The 18,792-nt window shown below is 39.2% G+C and overlaps 1 protein-coding gene across 9 annotated transcripts; it reads left to right on the top strand.

Moving 5' to 3' along the window:
• Positions 1 to 880: 880 nt before the first annotated feature.
• On the top strand, positions 881 to 18,772 carry NEPRO (nucleolus and neural progenitor protein). 9 transcript variants are annotated; one of them, XM_063805153.1, is made up of 9 exons: positions 881 to 1,211; positions 3,157 to 3,311; positions 6,756 to 6,839; positions 7,381 to 7,512; positions 7,973 to 8,050; positions 9,377 to 9,738; positions 10,085 to 10,146; positions 12,359 to 12,618; positions 14,782 to 15,868. In XM_063805153.1, the coding sequence occupies exons 4-9, from the start codon at positions 7,448 to 7,450 to the stop codon at positions 15,248 to 15,250; spliced, it is 1,296 nt and encodes a 431-aa protein (XP_063661223.1). In that variant the 5' UTR covers positions 881 to 1,211; positions 3,157 to 3,311; positions 6,756 to 6,839; positions 7,381 to 7,447; the 3' UTR covers positions 15,251 to 15,868. The 9 variants fall into 9 exon arrangements, with proteins under 9 accessions (XP_063661223.1, XP_009444236.1, XP_009444237.1 ...); NM_001251850.4 differs by having other exon boundaries at positions 1,020 to 1,211; positions 6,756 to 6,835; positions 14,782 to 18,772; XM_016939923.4 differs by lacking the exon at positions 881 to 1,211 and adding an exon at positions 1,287 to 2,018 and having other exon boundaries at positions 6,756 to 6,835.
• The last annotated feature ends 20 nt before the right edge of the window (positions 18,773 to 18,792 follow it).

Genomic DNA, 18,792 nt, shown 5'->3' with positions numbered 1-18,792 from the left:
TTCCGAGGATGACCCAGGTAGAGTAGGTAGATGTGTAAAGGCGCACAGAAAGAGCATGGAAAGTGTTTCAATAAAGTAAGACTGCTTGCATGAAATAGTAGTAATAACATCAACAATATTAACTATGGTAAATGTTCATTGTTTGTATGCCAGGAGTGCCTTGGCATTTCACAAGTCTGTGAGATTGATACTATTATTATCATCTTCATTTTACCCACAGGGATACTAAGGTCTGGAGGAGGAGGTAAGTAAATTTCCTGAGATCACCGAGCTAGTAAACAGCAAAGCTAGAACTAGAACCTTGGCAGTCTGTTTCCAAAATTCACTGTTTTTCTAATACGTTACTGTGGGAGTGTTAAGAACTTAAGGGGGCATTAGCATGGCTGAGGATAAATGAATTATTAGAAAGATATTAATGAGGTAAGGATCACTAGAGCTTGGAATATGATCTTGTCTTGGAGACTGACAGAAGTGGGAATGACTGACAGGTGTCTTCCAAGTTTCTTTGATGTGATCTAGGTTTTGCTGTGGTTCAAGACATAAAGGAGCCTTCCTTTACCACTCAAAGCAAATCACTGCTTCTTCGCTACAAATTCCACACCTTGCACAAACCTCTTCATTTCATTTCTTCCTTTTCCCCCCTAATGTCTGAGGCAGAGTTGGGGGTAAAAGCACCAACTCAATTCTGGGCCTCATTTTCCATATTTGTAAAACGCCTAGAAGTATTTAACAGTTCCAAACTTGGTTGTGCTTCCGAATCCCCTGCGCTAAGTTTAAACAAAACGCAGATTCCTCACCCCATTCTCAGAGATTCTGTTGGTTATTGGGATGGGGCCTTTTTTCCCCCATGATTCTAGGCGGCCACGTGTTGGTAACCAATATACAGATGACTGGGTCCTTCCCAGTCCCACGCGTTTACTCGATGAAGGCAGCCTCCGGCCGGGCTCCTGGCTCCGGCCGGGCTCCTGGCTCCGGCCGGGCTCCTGGCCCCGCCCGAGCCCCACCCCCTGCTCCCTTCCGGCCCGGACTGGGTCCCATCGCCCCACCTCCGGTCGCTCGACGTGCTCTCGCGTAGTTCCGCCTTTCTTAAGTCCCCCCGCCTCGCAAGATGGCTGCGGTGCCGCCGGGCCCGGAGCCGTGGAACCGTGTGAGAATCCCTAAGGCGGGGAACCGCAGCGCAGTGACAGTGCAGAACCCCGGCGCGGCCCTTGGTGAGTGAGGCGCCGGGCGAGGAGGGGGGAACGTTTCCGGGGGAGGCCGCCAGGGCCAGCCGGCGCACGTGGGCGGGGGTGGTACCGGGACTTCCCGGCCCGGGGGACGCTGGGAAGGGGCGCGGGGCACGTAGGGGTCGAGAGGTCCCAGCACTTTGCTGGTGTAGCTTGTAGGGCCTCTGGCTTCGCATTCCTTCATTGAACCAGCTGTGCTAACCCAGGGCTTGGCTGGAGAGATGAAGGACCAAGGCTCAGCCGTGCGCTGAGGGGGCGGAGAGAGGTGGACTCAGCTGGTGCCGGGGAACAGTGCTGCCTGGGAACCCTTGCTCACCCGGGTCTTCGGAGTCTTGTTTACCCTTCCGTCCATTTCCCCTTTCCTTCTTTTTCCTGTCCCCGAGGAGCGGTGGACGTCACCTAAGCACTGGGACTCAAACTGCAATCTTTTCGGACCTCTATCTGCTTATCTGTGAAATGGAGTTAGTCCTACTCCTCACAGGGGCGTTGGGAATATCTAATGATGTAATTTAGGAGACAGTGCGCTGTAAACGACGGTGTTTTGCCACCTACATGGATGGTATTTGTTAGGGTGAAGGGCATATAGTAGGTAGGAGCCTGGCGCAGGAGCCAGGTTGTTTGGGTTTGAATACTAGCTCTACCCTTTGCTGGAGCTTGAAGGAGTCATTGAACCTTTCTGTGCCTCACTGATCTCACTTTCAAATGGAGTTGTAGCACCTTCCTCATAGGGCTGTTTGGGGGGATGAAAGAGTTGATAATGTAGAGAAAGCATTTGGAACACTGCCTGGCATGGTAAATGAACACTCAAATGGAAGCTGTTATGAATGTTAAATACGTAGCTCCGGGGCCCAAGGGAGAGAATACAGTCATAGGTTCTTTGTTTCCGGTTGGGCTGGTAAAGCCCTTTCCTCATCCCTCTTTTCACTAGAGACAAACTAAAAACCATGGCTTTAAGCTGCAAAAAGCCCAAAACAAAACAGAACAGAACAACAAAATAAGGCGGGTTGGACAAGCTTGACTTAGATCATCACATCCCCTTTCCCATATATCCATCCTACACACTTTACAGATTATCCCATCTATCCTTCCTACACACTTTACAGATTAATCCTCCCTCTTTCTCTATTCAAAAATTCTTTAACAACTCCTATTAGGCCTGGGAAATTCACCAACTCACTATCCATCCCCGAGGCAGCCCATTCTGTCTTCAGGTAGTTGTTGGGACAGTAAGAAAATTCTTGTTAGGTAGCAACCAGCCTTTACTTCCACTTAGAATGCTAGTGCTGCCTTTAGAGCCATAAATAACACATGAACTACATCTTAGGGACTACTACAGATTTTCAGACTAGGAAGCATCTGCTGATGAGCACCCGGTGTTCAGTCAGGCGTTCATCAAATAATACGATTTCCAGTTTGGTGGTTTTTCTTTTCTGAATATGTTTGTGTCTCTCATAAAGTGATATCCAAACACAGAAGCCTTGATTCTGAAGACTGTGAATTTATTCATTCTGTCTTGCTTTCGGGCATAGCAACATGGGGAGTTAGAGAGTTATTACACATGTTGTGACATGTGCCCCACCTTCAAGGTGGGGGCTTAAGGGTACACATGAGACGTAAGTGTACACCAAATGACTGACAGCAAAGTATTCATATGAAAGATTATTAAACCATGATAAAGTGCAATGCAAAGATATAGCTTCTTGTTTAACAGATGTTCTCTTAACGATTTCCTGGACTTTATATCATCTGTTACCATTTTCCAACTTCTCTCATACTTAGAATCCTTACGTTCTTAACAGTTGAGACTGATTACATTAGTTTTTGATTCCTTTAAAACAAATAAGGAAAGATGCTTTTTTTAGTGTGTTTTTAATATAATATACTTACTGTAGAAATACATACTAAATCTTATTAGATGTCTCTGCTTCAGACCTTTGCATTGCAGCTGTAATTAAAGAATGCCATCTCGTCATACTGTCGCTGAAGAGCCAAACCTTAGATGCAGAAACAGATGTGTTATGTGCAGTCCTTTACAGCAATCACAACAGAATGGGCCGCCACAAACCCCATTTGGCCCTCAAACAGGTGAGGAAGCCCGGTAGGTGAGACCCAACCTGTTCACTTGAAAATGTAGATCACACTGCCACTTACTATATTGCTATTTATGGAAATCTCGTGGAAATCTCAGTAAATTACTTGTGTTTTATAGGCCTATAGCCCACAGTTACATGTGCAGTTTCTTTTTTTTTTCTTAAAAGCATTTCAGCATTTCAAAAAGTAATTTTTGTTAGAAAAGAAGTATGTTTAGATTCTTTCCCAGTCTTGTTTCTAATAGGCAAGTAAACATTTTCTTCATTATATACAATCTATAACAACAGTGCCTTTGCCCAGCTCAAAGATAAAGTGATTTGACCAAGACAAAATGTTGGACATTAAGAAACAGTTCCCTGGGCATAATCAAAATGCTAAAATTATTTTTTAAAAAACTTGTCTACTTATAATGGGGTACATAATCTAATTGGTGGTATGTTAGAGTAAGTGGGTACATAGCAAGTTGTGGTGTAAACTGGTTTCATGTAATGTTTGGAGCTTAAGACAAAATTGGGCCCTCCAGCTCAGGGGCTACACCATAGAGTAGAGCCTCTCTTAAGCTGGCTTCCTGATATGCTCATTCATTCATTCACTTAATTCTGCAAGTATTTTCTGGAAGTTCAGAAGGCTATCCATTGTGTGACAGGGCTACCTTGCAAGTGTTTTTGAACTTTCTGTGTGCCAGGCATTCTGCTTAGTGCTGTGTATAGAGGAGTGAAAAAGGTAGACACAGTCTCTAACCTTACAGATGCATGCTTTCTGGTTAGTTTTCTACCCCTAGTACTTAAAGCAAACAGGGTGAAGATTTCATCAAAGAAAGATCTGGGACCATGGTCTTTCCCTAAATTTTCCATTCTAGGGTGGCTTTTATCTTTTTCGGAGTCTTTTTAATCCAAAAGCAAGCTTGCTAACCCTCAAAGTGAATGTATTTCTCCTTCTAGCTTCTGGGTTGTGAATAATCACCCCGTCATCAAAATTTGGCATTCTCTAGTCTCTCTCTCTTACGTAGCTCTCCCATCCAGGCAGTCCGTAAGACAAAACTTCCTCTGCATCTGGTCCCCTCTTCAGTTCTGGCTGCCATTTTCCTTTCTTAGACCTTGTCAACTTTTAGTTGTCTTACTATCATAACTGATGTTTCCTCCTTCAGCTTTTCCTAAGTTCTGGCATATTCTAAATATTAAAACCAGGTTAATCATCTGAAAACACAACTTTGATTTTTAGTCGTTCTCCATTGTGTCCTGAGTAAAGACCAGACTTCTTAGTTTGGCTTACGAGATCTGTGATCTGGCCTCTTCAGTCTTCTTAGTTCGGGCTTCTCTCTTGCGTTCAGATAGATTATATTCCAGCCAACCTGGACTCAACACACCTGCATGCTCACTGTGTTTGTTCCTGCTTCTGAGTCTGCTTACCTGGTCCTGTATGTTTAGAATGCCCAGCCTCACCATGTCTGCCTGTTAAAGGCCTTCCTATCCTCTAAGTCCCATTTTAAGCCTTTCTGGCAGTGATAATCTGTGTTATAGTAATCTCATTTTAAGTTGTATTTTTCTGATTATTACTGAAGTTGCTTTTTTTTTTTTTTTTTTTTAAATTCTTGGCTATTTGGGCCTCCTCTTTGTACTTCTCTTATAGCATTTAATATAGTCTGTGTCATGGTAAGGTTATTTGTGTATATATTTTATATTCCATGTGATCCCTGAAGTAGGAAACATGTTTTATGCTTATGTTACTGCTACAGCTGCTATTACCACTTCTACTACTGCCTTACAACTGCTTAATATTTCACAGTTTTCAGAGAACTTTCATGTAAGTACTAGAATCGGCCTGTCTCTAAACATTCCCCTAAATGGAACACAGAAAATAGTTTTGATTCCTGTTCTGTGGAGTACATGTAGGGCATGCTGGCAGATAAAGTGGTATTAGAAACTTCCCTATCTCTAGTTGCTAAAAATCTAGTAGTAAAAATAGGAAGACATGTAAAATATTTAATTAAATGCTAAAATATTTAATTAAATGCTAAAATAAAAACAGACCCTATTTAAAATTACAATCTTCTCAGCACTCCCTCTCTGCCTTATTTGTCTTCATAGCACTTAACACCACCTGCCATTGATTGACTGCCTTTCTCTCCCAGCTATAATGTAAGCTCCACAAGGGCAATGTATTTTGTCCCTTTTGTTTACCGCTATAATCCAGTTCTTAGAACGGTGTTCAGTAAGCACTCATAGCATTTTTAATTTTTTTTAAAAAAAGTAAGAGCCATGCATTGTACAAAACGCTGTAGGAATTCTGTAGTCCTCAGGAATAACACACAAAGGGCAGCATGGGACTGCATCTAGACAGATACAAAAATTTAGATGGGCATTGATACTGGCAACAAGAGTATCTTGACAGAGCTGCAAATATACTTCTAGAAATTGAACCAAGGTTATGGATTCTGTTTTAACAGTGGTTTTCAAGAATAGTGGAGGGAACAATCCTTAAATTCTTTAGGGTCAGCTCCTATCTTTTTCAGTTTTCAAGTCTGTACACCATCCTTTGAGGGAGGTATTGACAAACCCAGATGGTAAAGCACTTGGAAAACATAGTAAGTGAACTGTGGTTCAAAGGAGAAAAAAAACCCAAGAGAGAGAAGGGAGAAAGAGAGAAGATGCAGAGGAACATAAGAACAAGCTTCATCTACTCAAAGAATATATTTGTTCAGTGATTAAAGCCAATCGTTTTCCTCATCTCTGTGGTACTTTACAGACTTGAAATTTAGTAGTTAATAATTTGATATCTTGTTTTAATAGTTTCACTATTAAAAATCATGTTGTCGGCCAGGCGCGGTGGCTCACGCCTGTAATCCCAGCACTTTGGGAGGCTGAGGTGGGCGGATCACAAGGTGCAGATCGAGACCATCCTGGCAAACACGGTGAAACCCCGTCTCTACTAAAAATACAAAAAATTAGACTGGTGTGGTGGCGGGTGCCTGTAGTCCCAGCTACTTGGAAGGCTGAGGCAGGAGAATGGTGTGAACCCGGGAGGCGGAGCTTGCAGTGAGCCGAGATCACGCCACTGCGCTGCAGCCTGGGTGACAGAGTGAGACTCCATCTCAAAAAAAAAAAAAAAAAAATCTTGTCTTAGCAAAATTATAATCTTGAGAATAATCTATACTCGTTTTGGTCCCTTTTATGACATCAAGCTCATTGTGGCGTATACTAATTTCTTAGGAATCACCTGATTTTAAAAATGTGTTTGGCTGGATAAATTCCAAATTTGTAACTAGAAGCAATTGCTTGCGCTTTGGATTTCTCTACCCTGAAAAAAAATAAGGTATTCTGTGATATTTAGCGTATTTCCATACTTTGAAAAATCTAGAAGTCTTTGCTTTCCTGGTCATAATCAGTGACCCTGTCTGCATTACATACACATGAATTTGAACTGCTCTTCTTCTTTCAGGTTGAGCAATGTTTAAAGCGTTTGAAAAACATGAATTTGGAGGGCTCAATTCAAGACCTGTTTGAGTTGTTTTCTTCCAAGTAAGTAAGTGGTCCAGTTGCTTTGTGATGTGGTGGGCTGGGAACTCAATGTCTTGTGATCTCCCTTTGGATTTCTCTGTGCTTGCTGTTGGAATATAACCAATTATACCTCAGCTGTATAAATTTTGTTTTAATGTGGGGCACCTGGTGTTTGTGGTAATCTTCTGACATTGATCTATGGGAGTGACTGGTGTGACATTGAAATCTGGGTCATGGTAGATTATATTAAAATATCAGTGGGCTGTTATTGTGCATAACTACCTCAAATTGAGCTTAAAGCAAGTCTTCACTTGAAAACTGCTATAGAAATGCTTTATATTTAAAAATGAAAGTAATGGGAGCTTGCACATAGCTGAAAATGTGAAGGGTCACCCAGGGAGGACATGGAAGCTCTGTGCTTCTTCTGCCATACCTTGCCCTATGAATCTCTTTATTTCAATCCTTTGTCATATCCTTTATAATAAACTGGTAAATGTAAAAAAAAAAAAAAAACAACCCCCTTTTTTTTTAAGTGAAAGTAATGTACTTTTTCTATTTTTTTCAAGTGAAAATCAGCCCTTAACTACCAAAGTATGTGTTGTCCCCAGTCAGCCAGTGGTGGAGTTGGTGTTGATGAAGGTTTTGGGAGCCTGCAAGTTGTTGCTCCGCTTGTTGGACTGCTGCTGCAAAACTTTTCTGTATCCTTGAATATCTTGAAATATACCTTCTTTTGAATTGGAATTGTTTGGATATTTTTAACAGTATTTTTGTTTGAAAGCTAACACTCCATAGGAGTTACAACCTACAGGAATTCTTAAACTTTTGCTTCTTGGCCTCTTTTTCTCAGGTATTGCCTGATGCAGCCATTGCCAGAGACTGCCTGTCACTGTTCAGCACGTATTATCCTAAGAGCATTGATAGCTAGAAATTCTTAATCTTAGAAACTAAACTTTAAGAACTAAATTTAATAACGGGAACTCTAGCAGAGTGTTTATAACCATATTTTAAAGTTTCAAATTCTTAAATAGAACGTGTTTTAAGGCTTTAATACCTTTAAGAAAATTCTCTTTACTTCCAATATATTTCTTCATTCATGATTGTAACTTACAAAACCCACATTACTTTGATTTTGTTTTCTACCTTAAATTGATTTTCCAGTTTGACTGTGAAACATCTAGGTTTGCAAGAGTTCATTATTTTAAACCTTGTGATGGTTGGGCTGGTGAGCAGGTTATGGTATGTACATACCTCTGACATCCTTCATTTCTTTCTCATCTCCTTTCAGCCTAGGTTTCTTATTAGTAGTTTTCAAACTTATTTTCTTATGGGGTTATGGAAGGTGCAGGTATTCTCTTTCTTGGTTTGATCAGAGTTTTTTGAGGGTAGATTGGGAAGCCGAGTGCTGATGGCTGTATCAAAGGAGTAGGCTTTGTATCTCAATCCGCGAGATCAGCCCAACACTAAACAACTAAAAAAATCGGGAGTGACTGGTGTCACACTGAAATCTGGATCATGGTAGGTTGTAGTGAAACATCAGTGGGCTTTTACTGAACATTAAAAAAATTAATGCCTGTGACTGGGAATTGCAGTAATAAAAAATTGTTGGTAGTAGTCATATTGCAACAGGCCGTTTAAAATGATGCTAATCCTGGGCTGGCTATATCACTTGATTCTTTCTGTCACTTGGTTTCCAATTTTTAATGGCAATGATAAATGCAATTTTTGACCTTCTTATGTGCTAGACTCTTTTCTTCCATCTCAAACACCACTGCTTTTTTGAGCATATTTAGTTGATGTATGCTGGTAATACTTGCAAACTAAAGAGACATCTCTTTCATGTCTCTCAGTACATATTGTGAAACTGATCTGATGGATAATTAGAATTTGCCCGTATCTGTAAGAAGGCCTGTTTTGGGCCATTTGAAACAATTAAGATTATTAGTTCTAATATGAATGTAAGAAAACATTGGATGGAGAAAAGAAAAAGAGTTTCTGTGTTTAGAGATTGAAAACCTTGCTTTGATATCTTAACCTGGATATCTCAAATAGTATTTCCTATTGTTTTATTTTTTATTCTACTTATTCTTAATCAGAGGTAACAATGTTTGATTACTAATCATATTATTTTAAAATGCTAAACCTTTGATACTCTCTTCTGTAATGAAAATAGCTTTAATTTTTGCTGATTATAATACATGCCTGTTTTAAGAAATTTAAAAAGAGAAATGTGAAGAACCTGAAATTTGCCTAAAATCTCACCATCTACCACACTTAAAACTTTGATATGCATCCTTTTGTACATTTCTCCATGTAGTACTTTTTGAATATATATATATCTTCCCTGGTAGACTGTCTTACAGTTTTTTGAGTAACATTTTATACTTGGATTTTTCTGTTGGGTTGGACTAATCTGGCTGTTCGCAAGTGTGCACTATAGTGTTTTTTATCTGTACTGGAGGACCTTGATAGCCATTTATTTTCAGCTTTCAATCTTGCAGTTTATTATGTAATCTGCAAATTGTAATTACTGGCTAATTAATGAGCTCCTATTTCTTTCTCTAGGGTTCTCTATAAAGGTGTCTTAAAAAGGTTGATTTTGTTATATGAGTCTTTGTTTGGATTGCTTCAAGAGGTCGCTAGGATTCAACCAATGCCTTACTTCAAAGATTTTACCTTTCCTTCTGATATCACTGAATTTTTAGGACAGCCATATTTTGAAGCCTTTAAGAAAAAAATGCCTACAGCTTTTGCAGCTAAAGGAATAAATAAATTGCTAAATAAACTGTTTTTAATAAATGAGCAGTCACCAAGAGCCAGTGAAGAAACCTTACTTGGAATTTCAAAAAAAGCTAAACAAATGAAGATCAATGTACAGAATAATGTGGATCTTGGACAGCCAGTAAAGAATAAGAGAGTCTTCAAAGGTAATTTGCTTTGATACAGCACATACTCTAGTAAAACAAAAAACAAATAAAAAGAAACCTTTTGAAAGTAATAGTCATGCATTGCATAGAAAGAAATTCAACATCTCACATCTTAATTTTGACTCATATTGATTATCTTTAGAGAGGTATGGTAATACCTGTGCTTTCTAAGCTTGAGTACTTTAAGTTGTTTATTTGTTTCTGTAGTTGCTTCCTAGTTATTTGCTTGCTTTATTCCTGTATTTTGTGGTAATTTGGCAAGAAATGTCATGCACTTAAGAATTTGTTGTAGATTTGAAAATAGTATGCCTAAGGTTTTGTATCTGCAATTTTTCCACCTCCACAGAAAAGTCATCAGAATTTGATGTGAGGGCTTTCTGCAACCAGCTGAAACACAAAGCTACTCAGGTTTGTCTGGCTTCATTAAATTTAGCTTATGATTTCTGCTAATTTGTAGAGGATGCTTCTTACCAAGGGCAGAGATTGAATCTTTTCATTTTATCCCCAGCTCTAAGCTTAGTGCCTTCTTAGTTGTCAGTGTGTGCTTCTGAATGAATATAGAGGCAGGGGATTTTTAATATATCTAGTTAATTCAGTTAATAGAGTACCTTCAGAAATATTTTAGTAGGAGTTTCTCTAGAATTTTAAAGTAACCGTAAGATCTGTTGTTAAGTATGGATTGTACTGCAGCTTAAGAGTATAGGCTTTGCAGTCAGACCGTTGGTTTGAGCCCTGGCTTTGGTACTAGCTGTGTGACCTTCTGTGAGTTTCCTGATATCTCCGTACCTCTATTTTGTAATAGTAATATGTGCCTCATAGGGTTGTGCTAGTTTTAATGCATGTAAAGCGTTCGGCAGTCTGGAGTATGGTAAGCATTTAATTGGAGTTAGATGTTATTAGCTACGGTCATTTTGGTCATCATCCTTATCATTTTGTCATGAAGCTATTCCTTTACTCCTGTTGAGGTACAAGTTTTAACATGATTGATTAATGTCTGTAAATTCTGTTTGTTCTGGACCTAACAGCATATAAGTACATCAGCATTACTGTTTTACTCAGTAACTTGACTTTTTTTTTTTTAACCCTGTCTTTGCAAAATGTCTTTACTTCTGGTATTTTTCATGGGTTAGTTTACTTCTTTTATTTAAGAATTCTTAAACATACTTTCTTGAACTTAAGGACTCCAGCTTCCATTGATGTTCTGTCCAATTTATGAATTCAGAGTGAGGAGTAATACTTTCTGTGCCAGGCATTGTTCTAAGTGCTTTTATATGCATGAAGTCATGTAATTATATCACAAAAGCTCTGTGAGGTGGGCATGCTTATTACTGTTTTCATATTTCAGATGAGGAAACTGAGGCATAGAAAGGCCAAGAAACTGCCAGGCCACATAGTGAATAAATGGTAGAGCTGCGATTTGAATGCAGGCAGTATGGTTTCATAGTCTTTCTTCTTTACTATTCACCAGTCCCCAGAACAGTTTTTCAACTGTATCTCAAGAACTATGGTGCTTTGTGAGCCTTGAAACTTCTGCAGCCTGTGCACCTGTTTGTAGGTGAGCTGGCTTTGAAGTTGGTGGGTCAGCATCCCTCTTATTCAAAACTAACTGCTACTATATTTTTAACAAATAGCACTAACTTGCTTAGCTTTAAAGCAAACTACTTCTATTGATCACCAAACATAAACTATTGACCTGGGACATTACTTTTATATTTTCTACTTTTTTTTAAAGTTCCTTTTGAGTGTAAGAAATTTGGAAGAAGGTAAGCTTTGAATGAAAGAGCAGATCATCTCGTAGGCAGCATATTTTCATAAAGAAATAGTAAACGTTAGTAAAATCCAAATGTGACTTGATATAGAAAGAAGGGGTTGAAGAAGTAAAGGTGCCTTGTCAGAAGATGGTTGAAGTAGAATTGGAAGTGTTGCTCAGTTGAGCATTTTTAATAGATATTCAGCAGGCATTAACTGATTAATGGGCTTATTCTGCTGGGCACTCTGCAGGGCCCCATATCTTCCCTGTTTTCAGAAACATTTCTAAATTGAGGAGGTTTGCTCAGGATTTGGAAATAAGTGAAAAACAAGTCGTGATAATCTGGTGGTGTAGCGAAGAGGGGCCTTTCAGTGATCCCCCAACCCTCTGCAATTAGGCTTTGACCAGTATTTAATCATGTGGGGTTTTTTTATTGTGTATGTGAGATATGTGTGTTAGAATATTTATGTTAACTTTCCTATGTCAATCTAATTCAGCTGCAGATGGGACCTGTCCTGGTACAGAGGGGGAACAAAACAACTTGTATTTGGAGCAGTGGAGAAAAATTCAGTTTTTAAAGACATAAGGAAAGCTTAGTGAGCAAAAAAATTTCCTTACAGACTGATTTTTTTTTTAATTTTTAGGTTTTGTGGGTACGTAGCAGGTATATATATTTATGGGGTACATATTTTGTTATAAGCATATAGTGCATAATAACCACAGGGTAAATGGGGTATCCATCACTTCAAGCATTTAGGGACTGATAATTCTAATTTTTAAATTTTGATTATGAGCTAGCTTTCTTTGTTGTCATATAATTACAAGTCAGTAACATGTCCAATATATTTTTCTCATCTTTCCACGTTTCAGGAGACCAGTTTTGATTTTAAATATTCTCAATCCAGACTAAAGACAACCAAGTATTCTTCTCAGAAAGTGATAGGAACTCCTCATGCCAAAAGTTTTGTGCAAAGATTCCGAGAGGCTGAGTCCTTCACACAACTTTCTGAAGAAATCCAGATGGCAGTTGTATGGTGCAGGAGCAAAAAACTCAAGGCTCAGGCCATTTTTCTGGGTAACAAACTTCTTAAAAGCAACCGGCTTAAACATCTGGAAGCTCAAGGTACTAGGTAGGTATATTGCAAAAATTATGTTACTTTACTTTTTCTGTTGTTGTTATGAGTGAAAGTATTCAGGTCACTTTTCTTTAAAATGTGATGTCCAGCAGCCGCAGCGGGGCTAAATTGGGATGTACTCAAACTGCAATTGCATTTGCTGCTTTTATTGTAAGAGCAAAGCTGTATCATTGGAGGAAGAAGATAAACAAGTTAATTGGACTTCAGTCCCAGTTATGCTCTTCATCATTTCCATCTGCTCATTCAGGAACCATTAAGAGTGTCTAGTGTGCTGAGCCTGAGGATACAACTGCATAAAGACATGACTTGGTCTTCAGGGAGCTCAGGGTTTTCTGGGAAAGGCAGCCCTTCTGCAGACAGCTTCAGTGCAGTGCAGTGGGATAAGGGCATGAGAGCAGACACAGAAGGTGCCTGCCTTCCATGAGGCCCACACAAGACTGCTGGAGTGTTGTACTGTTGCTACTTGCTACTGTTTGTAGCAGCTGGACTCTATATTTCTTTTCTGTGATTTTTATATTCACAACTGTTTAAGGGTGCTTATCTTTGCTTGTGAACCAGTATTGCATGAAGTATTACATGAATTTAGACATTAGACACTTCAGGGCTTAACGGTAATGATTTCAGACACAAATATGTATTAAGAGCCTATTCCACCTTCACAGAGGCAATTATTCTGACCTGTTTTTTATTGTATTCTTTAACAAATATCCTGTGCATGCCCCATAATTTCTTATCCATAGTTTAGAGCTATTCAGGGATTTAAAGTTCATTCCTGGGGATGAACCACGTATTGAAAATTTGTTAAGTTTTCTTTTAAAATTTGCATAAAATGTATTCCTGTTTTAGAAAAAAATTAGTATACAGTGAGGGTTTTGTAACACATTTTGATTAAAAGCTATGGGGAAAGTGGTTGAATATTCCTAAGGGATAAAGTGCTTGAGGGGTTTTTACATTGAGATAGGTCCTCTAAAGGTCTGTAATAATCTAAAAGTGATGTATCCTATGGCTGGAAACGCAGCCTGAGATGGAGAGAAGCATTCTGTTTAAAATTGGGTTTAAAATCAAGGGTAGATGAGGCAGAGGTAACAACTAAAAGTTAATGAGGAGGGTAGCAAACTGGTGTTTATTGGTTAAACCATTACTCAGTACTCCCCCAGATATAGTGCTCCTTCATAGATTGCCCTGTTTTGCTGTTTCATTAATATATTTGTAGTAAACTTTATAATTTATTTAATGTCCATAATAACACTGTGAGGTAGACAGTATTATTCCCATTTCATAGATGGGTAGATGGAGGATTTTGCTCAAGGGGTTAGATGTGGAACTCAGTTCAGGCCCTCTGTTTTCCTTTCAACTCAGAAGTACACCCACCTTCTCCCCACTTAAAAGCCACTGCTTATAGTAAGATAAGAAAATGGTATGGAAGCAAAGATCATGATTTACTTTATTATAATGGGCTTCCTCAAAGTTTTATATCCATGCCCATCTTTTAAAATCTATCACAAACAGTGAAACAATTCAGCAAGGCACTGATGAACCTTGTGGCAGTGTACCGTGTGTGGAAGCAAAACACCTAAAATGATCAGCTGTTTGATTTCTGAATTTCCAAACTTGAAGATGACATATGAATCATAATTAGGGTAGCTTAAGGCTGTCTGTGTATCTGGGCCAGAAGCCCTGTCTTCATATTGTTTTATAAACCCCTCTTAGCCTTTATTCCTTTTTCCTTGTTCATTTCCTGCCACAGCATGAAGCTGATTATCCAGATTCGGATTAATACGTACTGGCAGATTTTTTCATTTGTGATGTTTCCTCACGTCCACTCATTACATTATGAACAGATTAGCAGTTATGAGGGAAAAGCTCTGACACTAAAGTATAGGGTATCTCGCCATTCAGCTAATTGCTAGGCGGCTGTACTTTTGAGAGTTTGAAAGCAAAATGGGGACACATTCGTCTACACTTCAATCAGAGGGCATTTGTGCTCTCAAAAAACAGACTTGGGGTGAAATTTTTCGATGTGGTTCTGGGATTGTACACAGGCATAGGACTTGTAGATAAGTTGTGTATTTTTCTTTTCAGTTGGTAAATTAAAAGTGCTTGAGAATGTTTTTCTGCATCTTAAGCCCAGATTTTTCCTCTCTCTGTCTTTTAAAGTTTGCCAAAGAAACTAGAGTGCATAAAAACGTCTATTTGCAACCACCTTCTTCGTGGCTCAGGTATCAAAACTTCAAAGCATCATCTGAGACAGAGAAGATCACAGAATAAATTTTTACGGAGACAGAGGAAACCACAGAGAAAGTTGCAGTCGACTCTTTTAAGGGAAATTCAGCAGTTCTCTCAAGGGACTTGGAAGAGTGCTACAGATACCAGTGCTAAGTGGAGACTCTCACACTGTACTGTGCATAGAACTGATCTCTACCCTAACAGTAAGCAGCTCTTGAATAGTGGAGTTTCAATGCCTGTCATACAAACTAAGGAGAAAATGATTCATGAAAATCTTAGAGGCATCCATGAAAATGAAACTGATTCGTGGACGGTGATGCAAATAAATAAAAACAGTACATCAGGAACCATTAAGGAGACAGATGACATTGATGATATTTTTGCTTTAATGGGAGTTTAGATCTTCGTTCATATGTGAGACTTTTAAGTGATTAACAAGGCTAGTTCAGTGTTCTAAGTAGAACTGCTAAGATCTGGAAGTACCACCTGGACTCACAGAGGAGCTGCTTTAGTGCAGCATTGCACAGGAGTTCATTTCAGTTCAGTCTACATTTAAAGTAGCATTGTGTCATTTCATCAACAAGTATTTTTTTTTGGCTTCAACTACATGTCAGGTGTTAATATGAAAAATCTGCCACAGCCTACCCTTGAGAAGCAGATGTAATTCCTTGAGTGAGGCTAGTAAGTGTCTGAAAAACTGAATAATTTTATGACTTACTAGGCAATTTAATAATCGTTTGCAAAAACCATTGTGTCTTGAGGTAAATGAGTAAGGAGGGTGGGGGATAGCAAGGAAACACCTGAAAGGTCAATTTGGTCTTATTGGCTCCATTATACATAGGTCCGCCTCTGAATACTAAAGTTTGTAGCTCCTGACAGTTATGTTTTCTTGTTTATATGCTGGAATTGATCAACAAGGTTTGCCACTGCTTGTATTACCAGGGACTGGTTACAACCATTATTTCTCTTCATTTGCTCGGCTTATCTCATATTAAAGTGAGTTTGGAGTTCTCCAAAAGGTTTTAATTTTATTTATTTGGGTACCAGTGATTGATTCCAAATAAACCTTTTTACAAAAAGGCCATAAGGTGGTTTATGGTTACATATGAAATATAATAGGATAACAGGTAGATGAGAAAGTAAAATGAAAAAATGAGGTTAGGAGATACAAAGTAGACCCAGGAATGAGGCTAGAACATTTATAATTTGGTGTTGATGCTGTCATCTGATAGGGGATGTTGCTCGTACTGTTGCTCTGAGGGGAGTACATCTTGAGTATTTTCAAATAATGATGTGAAGTTTGAGGTAGGTATCTTTCCAATGTTCTAACTTTACTAGAATTAGGTTATTAAGCTTCTCTAGTGCCCTTTTGTTACATAGAGATTTAAAGAAAAAGAAAGTAGTACCTTAGTATGTACCGCATCCTTCTTTTCCTCAGCCACCCTATCATAACAGAAGTTATTTCCCTTCCATTCTTTATTTGGCTTTGTTCTTTCCCTGTCTGCCTTCTCCATTTTCTCAGTTATCTCTACCAGTGGTTCTCAAACTTTAGACTTTTTGAGAATCACCTGGTGGGTTGCTAAAAGATGCAGATTAGCCCTTTCCCAGAGACTGATAAACAGGGGCCAGAAACCTGCATTTTTAACATGGAGCCCAGGTGATTTTGATCCAGGTGGCCCCCAAATCCAGTTATATAAACACTACTTTAGCTTCTCTCCTGAAGCCTTAAGTAAACTGGTTTAATTCTTAATCTGTACTCAGTTTTCATATTCCTTTTGGCTTTCTACCAAGTGGTAGTATCCATTTAGTGCCTTAAAATATAGACAATACCAAGGAGATTTCATTCTAGACAAGTCTAGAAATGGCCATTAACTTCTAAGTGTCCTTGTGTTCAATGAATTTCCTTTACCTATTGGGAAATAGAAGGTAAATTCATAAGAGAACTGGTGTATAGCTTTGTGGACCATAGGGCTTATTTGTTGAGAGTTGTCTATATTCATGCACCCAGTCCCCTAAGTAGCCTCTTTTAAGACTTCATTTAGCTGATTCAGAAAAAAACTCCCTGGGAATTACGACATTTAAGGTTCAGTCTTGCTTCTCCTACTTGTGGCTTCACTGAGCTAGTCAGTTTCCTCTGGCTTAGGTTTTGGATTTGAAGTGGAATTTTTTCAAGAATGAAACTTTTATAGCTGAAATAAACTTTGGAGCTTATCTTTCATTGGAAAAACCAGGGTGGTTCAGTGAGTTAAGGACAATATAGCATGGACTGGGCTGCCAGTCTAGCATTTGTTTCTGAATTCATTCATGTTCTTTTGGAGTATCTTCATCTCCTCTCATTTTCCCATCTTCTGCCCTTTACTATTCTGGGAAAATGGCAAAAAAGCTTCACATGGGTCCACAGAATGACAATTTGTATGTTTATAAGGAATTTAGTATTCTGTATCAGTTACTTTTTCCAAATAAATCCAAATATTTAACATTTAAAAAAATGCAATCTAAAGTATACCAAATTGTAACTTACCTAGTAAATGAGATTAGAAACTATTGTCAGGGTCATCATAGTGAATTATTATTATTATTATTTTTTGAGACAGAGTCTTGTGCTGTTGCCCAGGCTGGAGCACAGTGGTATGATCTCAGTTCACTGCACCCTCCACCTCCTGGACTCAAGCTATTCTCCCACCTCAGCCACCTGAGTAGCTGACACTATAGGCACCACCATGCCCTGGCTAATTTTTAAAAACCTTTGTGTAGAGATAGGGTTTCACCATGTTGCTTAGGCTGGTCTCAAACTCCTGGACTCAAGGGATCCACCCACTTTGGTCTCCCAAAGTGCTGGGATTACCCACATCCTAGTACCAATTTTATCACTTCTGATGGCATTAGGACACACAGGCCATTTATAAGAGCAGTGTTTGAGACCTCCTGTGTGTCACTTCCAATCCTCTTGGCCTTCATACTAAAGTCACTGCTGTGGCAACCAGTTTCAAGCAGGGCTGAACCTTGCCTCTTGCTCTGGGGATGTCTCACTTCCTGCCCCTGGGCTTCTCACCAGCTGTAGGAACTGCCTAGCACTTGGGTATGTACAACCTGGAAGAGGTGTGGGGCCACCCCATCCCCTCCTCAAAGAAATTCACAGGCACAGTATGAGGCTAAAGTAACTTCCATCTTGGATGCTAATCTACCATGTTGACTTCTGATAACCAGTTCCTGGAATGCCCTCTAAGATTTCTTTTATCTATTAAAAGAACACACACACACACTGTAAATCATGGCCTTAAGCAAGTTATAGGCTATGTTGTAAACAGCATTCTTGCCTTTCCCTGAGGAGTTGACTTCAGTGTCTCACATGTTCCTTCATGTACACCCTTTTCTCTATGGCATAAAAGCCCTGGGTCGGGGGGTAACTGTGGGGATCACTGCCTGAGACATGGCTTCTGTGTGTAAGTCCCTATTAAATGTTTCTTTCTGACAAACTGGATTTGTTGGCCTCTTTCTTTGGCATCTCAGCACTCTCAGCCTTTGGGGGTAGGTTGCATAGACCTGGTCACTATACAACACATATTTCCTAGGACTTATCACAAGTTCCCTCAAGATCTAGCACTAGTGCTGTTTCGGCTAACTCAATGAATATGTTAAAAGGCTTGTCTGTCTTGTTTCATTTTGCCACTGTTCCCTGGGATCACTTCCCAAATTTACATATGTAAGCTTTTGGCTCAGGCTCTGCTTATAGGAGAACCAAGGATAAATCAAAGCAGTGAAGTAACACTGGCAGACAAAAAGATGACTTCTAAGATAATTCTTTTGTTACTATATATTTTATGAATGTCTATATTAAAAAATCTTTTTTTTGGGTGAAAACATTCCTGCTTAGATTAGACCAATTCCGTCAACTATAAAACTGACAATATATTCAGACTGTTTTCTGAAGAAAAGCCACGA

The sequence above is a fragment of the Pan troglodytes genome, chromosome 2 (genome assembly GCF_028858775.2).
Source record: "Pan troglodytes isolate AG18354 chromosome 2, NHGRI_mPanTro3-v2.0_pri, whole genome shotgun sequence".
In the NCBI taxonomy this organism is placed as follows: domain Eukaryota; kingdom Metazoa; phylum Chordata; class Mammalia; order Primates; family Hominidae; genus Pan; species Pan troglodytes.
This window is presented reverse-complemented; position numbering and strand designations above follow the sequence as displayed.

Coding starts and splice junctions, on each gene's coding strand:
- NEPRO (NM_001251850.4), top strand. CDS start 1,109: ATGGCTGCGGTGCCGCCGGGCCCGGAGCCGTGGAACCGTGTGAGAATC. Junction 9,739..10,084: donor GAATAAGAGAGTCTTCAAAG/GTAATTTGCTTT, acceptor CCACCTCCACAG/AAAAGTCATCAGAATTTGAT. Junction 12,619..14,781: donor CTGGAAGCTCAAGGTACTAG/GTAGGTATATTG, acceptor TGTCTTTTAAAG/TTTGCCAAAGAAACTAGAGT.